This window comes from Rhagoletis pomonella, unplaced genomic scaffold (assembly GCF_013731165.1).
Source record: "Rhagoletis pomonella isolate Grant_MI unplaced genomic scaffold, Rhpom_1.0 Rhpom_scaffold_12483, whole genome shotgun sequence".
In the NCBI taxonomy this organism is placed as follows: domain Eukaryota; kingdom Metazoa; phylum Arthropoda; class Insecta; order Diptera; family Tephritidae; genus Rhagoletis; species Rhagoletis pomonella.
Window position 1 is genome coordinate 1 of NW_023471010.1, and position 4,653 is coordinate 4,653.

Consider the following 4,653-nt stretch of genomic DNA (forward strand, 5'->3'; position numbering starts at 1 on the left):
TTTTTTTTAATAAATAACTAATTTTGAACAAAACGACCTTCTTATATATATACATATATACATATGTATATGTAAATAAATGATTTGAAAGACAATCACCAAATCTGCAATGACTTTCCAATGGCATTAAAAATATTTTTCACACGATATTACGCGGGAGTTGGCAGCCGAAGAAAGTAATTAGTCTGGATAATAAATTTCGAAAGAACCCACGTTTAGCATTCTGTCGAACAAATTTTTCTACGTTAAAATATATCGCACACGATTTTTAGGAGCTTTGACCTAAGGTTTTTTCAACAAATTAAAACAAAAATTCGCTCCAGCTTTTGCTGAAATGTCAATAAAAGCTCTGCGTACATTTTTAGCGTATAACTTAAAAGATGCAGAATTTTGAATTGTGTCATTTCTAAAGATCGATATGTATCTACATATGTACTTATATATCGTTGTTATGCCGAGTTTCCACTAGGCATTGAAATGACAAAAAATTGGTGCCATTTAAAAAATGCCACGTGGAAATGAATTTAGTGACTATTTATTTAACGTAATGACACGAATATTTTTGAATGCCCAATTTTGTCATTATCATTTTTGCCATTCAATGCCTAGTGGAAATCCGGCATAAAAATAAGTACTGTAAAAATTAAGTAAAAAAGAAGTGCTGAATCATGGTACTGACTGCTGATGTGTTTTCAAACAGATTGATTATTTTTATGTTTTCCAGAATATGCCATAGCACTTTGGTCACTTACAATCCCCGCTTTTCGCGCACGCCCTCGCCGCGCACGCAATGCGCCGCCGTCAGCACATGTCGATCGTCTATCAGCGCGCCACTGCAACCGAAATCATCTGCGAACGAAACGGAGCACAAAAACATTTTAGCACATTGTCCACCAATCACTTTATTACATACATATATGTCATTTGTACATATATTGTGAATCATACTTGAGTTGTACACCAGCAGCGCCAGCCATGGGAACTCATCCAATTCGGCGATCTCGCCGCCATAAATGCGGTTCGTCACCTGTTTGCCACATTCGTTGCGCAAGTTGAAGCTCTGCGCCGGCTCCACTGTTTGTATGCGACGTTTCAACTTCTTGCGTTTGAACTGAGCCGTGACGTTTTGAAAGCGGCGATACTCGAATTTCGAAAATTTCAACGAAGGATATAAGTAGTCCTGTCCGTTGGCTGGGCAGCATACCAAGGGTTGAAAAATGCGATCTCCGCTATCTTTGCATGAGCATTGCACCTTCTTCAGGAAGTTCACTTTCTCTGAGGATACGTCGGTTATATTGCGCGCCTGTAGATAAGCTGAGCAGTTGCCCACCTCCATGCAGATGCCCAATTTCTCCTCATTGGGTATCTCACAGTGGACCGGTGGTATGGGAGTTTTATGGGAGCCACTGCTGTCGCTACTTTCTTGTGAAAACAAAGGCAATTCGGCGTCCGTATTTGCGCGCGCGCCATACGCGACTGATAGCGCCAAGGTGACGGCGAAACAATTGAAGTGCATTGTCGACTAAAGACTTCAAAAGTTCGGAATTTCGAAAATGCTGCACACATATGCAGAGAAACAATGCGTTGATGTGAAACCGACAGCGCGGAGCGTAACTAAGTCACGTAGAAGAATATGTCCCGCGACCACTGGACTGCCTCCTCCAAAGCGGCTATGGCGTAGCTTAAACGCGAGTTGACTTGGCTCGCAGCGATAGCTTAAATGTAACACAGCTTTGATAAAGCGTTTAAGTTATCCGCTCAATACACGGGCGCGACCACTACAGCTTGAAGTACCGCTCAGCTGTGTGTGCGATTAGCACGCGGCGATAGCAAGCGAGAGTGAATGGAAAACGCTGAGGAGACGAGCGTTAGCAGAGGTAATGAGAAAAATGTTGTATTAGTAAATTCACCGCCGCGAGCGCTCCAAAAGATGGCAGCGGGACGGTGTCAGGGGTTTAAATAAAATTTGGAAAAAGTAAATAAATAAATAGCGAACACTATTAACATTACTTCAATGGGAACAAGTGCCTAAATATGTATGACACTACAATACCGCTCTACGGTCATTACACTTTGTGTTTACCTTTTCCTCATCATCCACGTCAGTGACGCCACGATATGTTTAAACGGCGAAAATGGTGTAATGACGTAACGAATCGCTCTCTAGTGCTTCGTGGTGGCCAACAAACATGACACTCGAAGCCGGTTCCGCACAATATCAACAAGTCTTGCCTTGAACAGCTGACAGCTGATGTGGTTTCACTTTCGTTTAAGCCATGATTAAGTTTAATTATGTTTAGCGGAAAACGCGCTGCTCAAGGCGCATACTTTTAGGCTCTCGCTGAGGTTGGAACTCTAAAGTTTAGGCGTAAATTTAAATGCGAGCTGGTCAGCCGTTAAAGCTAGTCTTTAGTTATCTGAAGATAATGTAAAGACTGCACATACTTAGTTACAATATCAGTTCTGCTGCAATTCTTTATTAGCGTATAGTCTACTCATATCACCCTTTAGGGCCAGTTTTGCAGAGCCATTTTAAACGTAGATCACGCAAACTGCGCTTATCTTAACCAGCTGGCTGACATTTGATAGCGTAATCTCAGTTTAAACCACCAACTCGAGCGTTTAAACTAAGTTTAAAACATAGCCGCGCACTGAAAAGTTGCCCTTAGAGTGTAAACCTGCTGGCTAAATCCAAAGACATTTTACTGGGTAGACAAAAAACCACGAATATTCTTTATTTTTTGCTAAGAAAGTAAATCCAACATAAATAAATGAAATAAGTAAATAAATTTAATTCTGCTACAAATAACTAACGGTCTACTTTCTAAGCAACACATAAAGAATAGCCGTCATCGATTCGTCAACTCTCTGCTCGCTATGTTTGAGTTCCGGTCGTTTAAGGAAAAGTTTTGTATGCGAAAGCAACAACAAAGTTAGCTAGCTGCGTTCTTAGTTTCACAGGGATAGTTAGATTGGGTTCGAAAGAGGAGAACTGATCTAGACGCTACATGCCCGATAATTTGATGAGACCCTCTATTTTGTGCGCTGTCCTTGTCTGCGAATAAATTGTTCCTTTGTAGAACGAGTGATTCGCTTAGTAAGTATTTAACGGAGATGACAGGTAACAAAACCAACGGAAATAACGTAAATTAACACTAGCCGTCATCGATTCGCCAACAGTTAGCGAGTGGCGAAACGAACGAACTCAATGAGCTACAACCAAACTCGCTATCGTCTATCCGTGCTAGCTAACTTTGTTGTTGCTTTCACATGCAAAATTCTTCTTTAAGCTACCGGAACTCAAACATAGCGAGCGAGAAGTGGCGAATCGATGACGGCTATTATTTTGTATTGCGGTGCGATTGCCGCCATGTCCAAAAACGCCGGTGTGGCATGCGGACACGGGATACTGCGAAGCTACGCAAATTTAATCTTTGGAAGAGCAATAATGTCAACGGATTTTATTTCGCTTTTGAAAAGGTAATAATGTCAATTAACTTTATTGCGCTCCAGTATGCGAAATTGTGTCAAATAAGGTAATTATTTTCGTTGATTTTGTTACCAGTCACCTTTAACGGATTCTATCTCTCACTCGTATACATAGCCAATTAGCCTCAAGTTGTGAGCAGTGTTGCCACACTAATTTTTTTATATGAAGAATAACAAAGTTAAAATTCCACACCAGACTTTTAGGCAATCAGCACTTTTCATGCTTTCCGCGTACTAGTGCTCCTTTTTTTGTGGTAAAATAGGGATCTACTCTCCCTTTCCTTTAATAATAATAATAATAATAATAATAATATTAAACTTAAGTGTGGTCGAAGAAGTTTTATACAAAAAAACTAAGGGATTCTGATAACTCACAGTGTCTTGACAGCGGATTATCTGACGCATATTTTCCCGCAGATGCTCTGTCATTTGACCGACGAGACCACCAGGGATATTGAAGTTAATTGCCAACCTTACAAGGAAACCACAACCTTCCGAGAGAGTCCAGGGTAGGCAAAGCTATAGTCACTTTTAATCAGTTTGTGAGAGATGGTACAATTCTAGTAGTCAATGAACGCGGATAAAACTTTTCACTCTGCTAAACTTCCAAGATTACCTTGTCTTTCTATAACAAGAAACGCACATCGTCGCCCTTAACTTTAAACGTAACACATATTGCCTTGGATCTATTGAGTTCTGAGTGAATAAGGTTCATGATGCTCAGGAGGAAAAAACATTTTACTAATATGGAAGTCCCTAATTATAATCCCGTTCCTACATATATCCACTTTGGATCCGCATTTGCAACGGTGTAAGAGTCCCAGTCTCTCTTGTGAAAATTTTCGAAATTGTGGCCAAAGTGAATTAAAACAAGTAAGAAAGTTTAAGTTCGGGCGGAGCCGAAAATTAAATACCCGTCGCACGTATTAAATATATTTTTTTCACCTTTCCGAAAGCTACCGCTATATGGTAAGCCGAGGTGTGTCAATTTTGAGCAAATTAGCCTCCTTAAATTTTGAAATATTGAAGTTTCAAGCATTTCAGAAATTTACCGTTATATAAAAAGCGGCCGTAATTCTAGTCCGATTTCAATAATTTTCAATGTTTTGCTTTTATGTGGCAAGCACAATAACCATACCGAGTTTGGTACAAATTGGTAGAACG

At 40.1% G+C, this 4,653-nt stretch overlaps 1 protein-coding gene across 1 annotated transcript; it reads right to left on the minus strand.

The window, feature by feature from the left end:
- Positions 1-748: 748 nt before the first annotated feature.
- LOC118756845 (serine protease easter-like) lies at positions 749-1,516 on the minus strand. The gene is made up of 2 exons (XM_036491582.1): positions 949-1,516; positions 749-849 (listed from the first exon to the last, which is right to left on the minus strand). Exons 1-2 carry the CDS (start codon positions 1,514-1,516, stop codon positions 749-751), a joined length of 669 nt encoding a protein of 222 aa, XP_036347475.1.
- Positions 1,517-4,653: the final 3,137 nt, after the last annotated feature.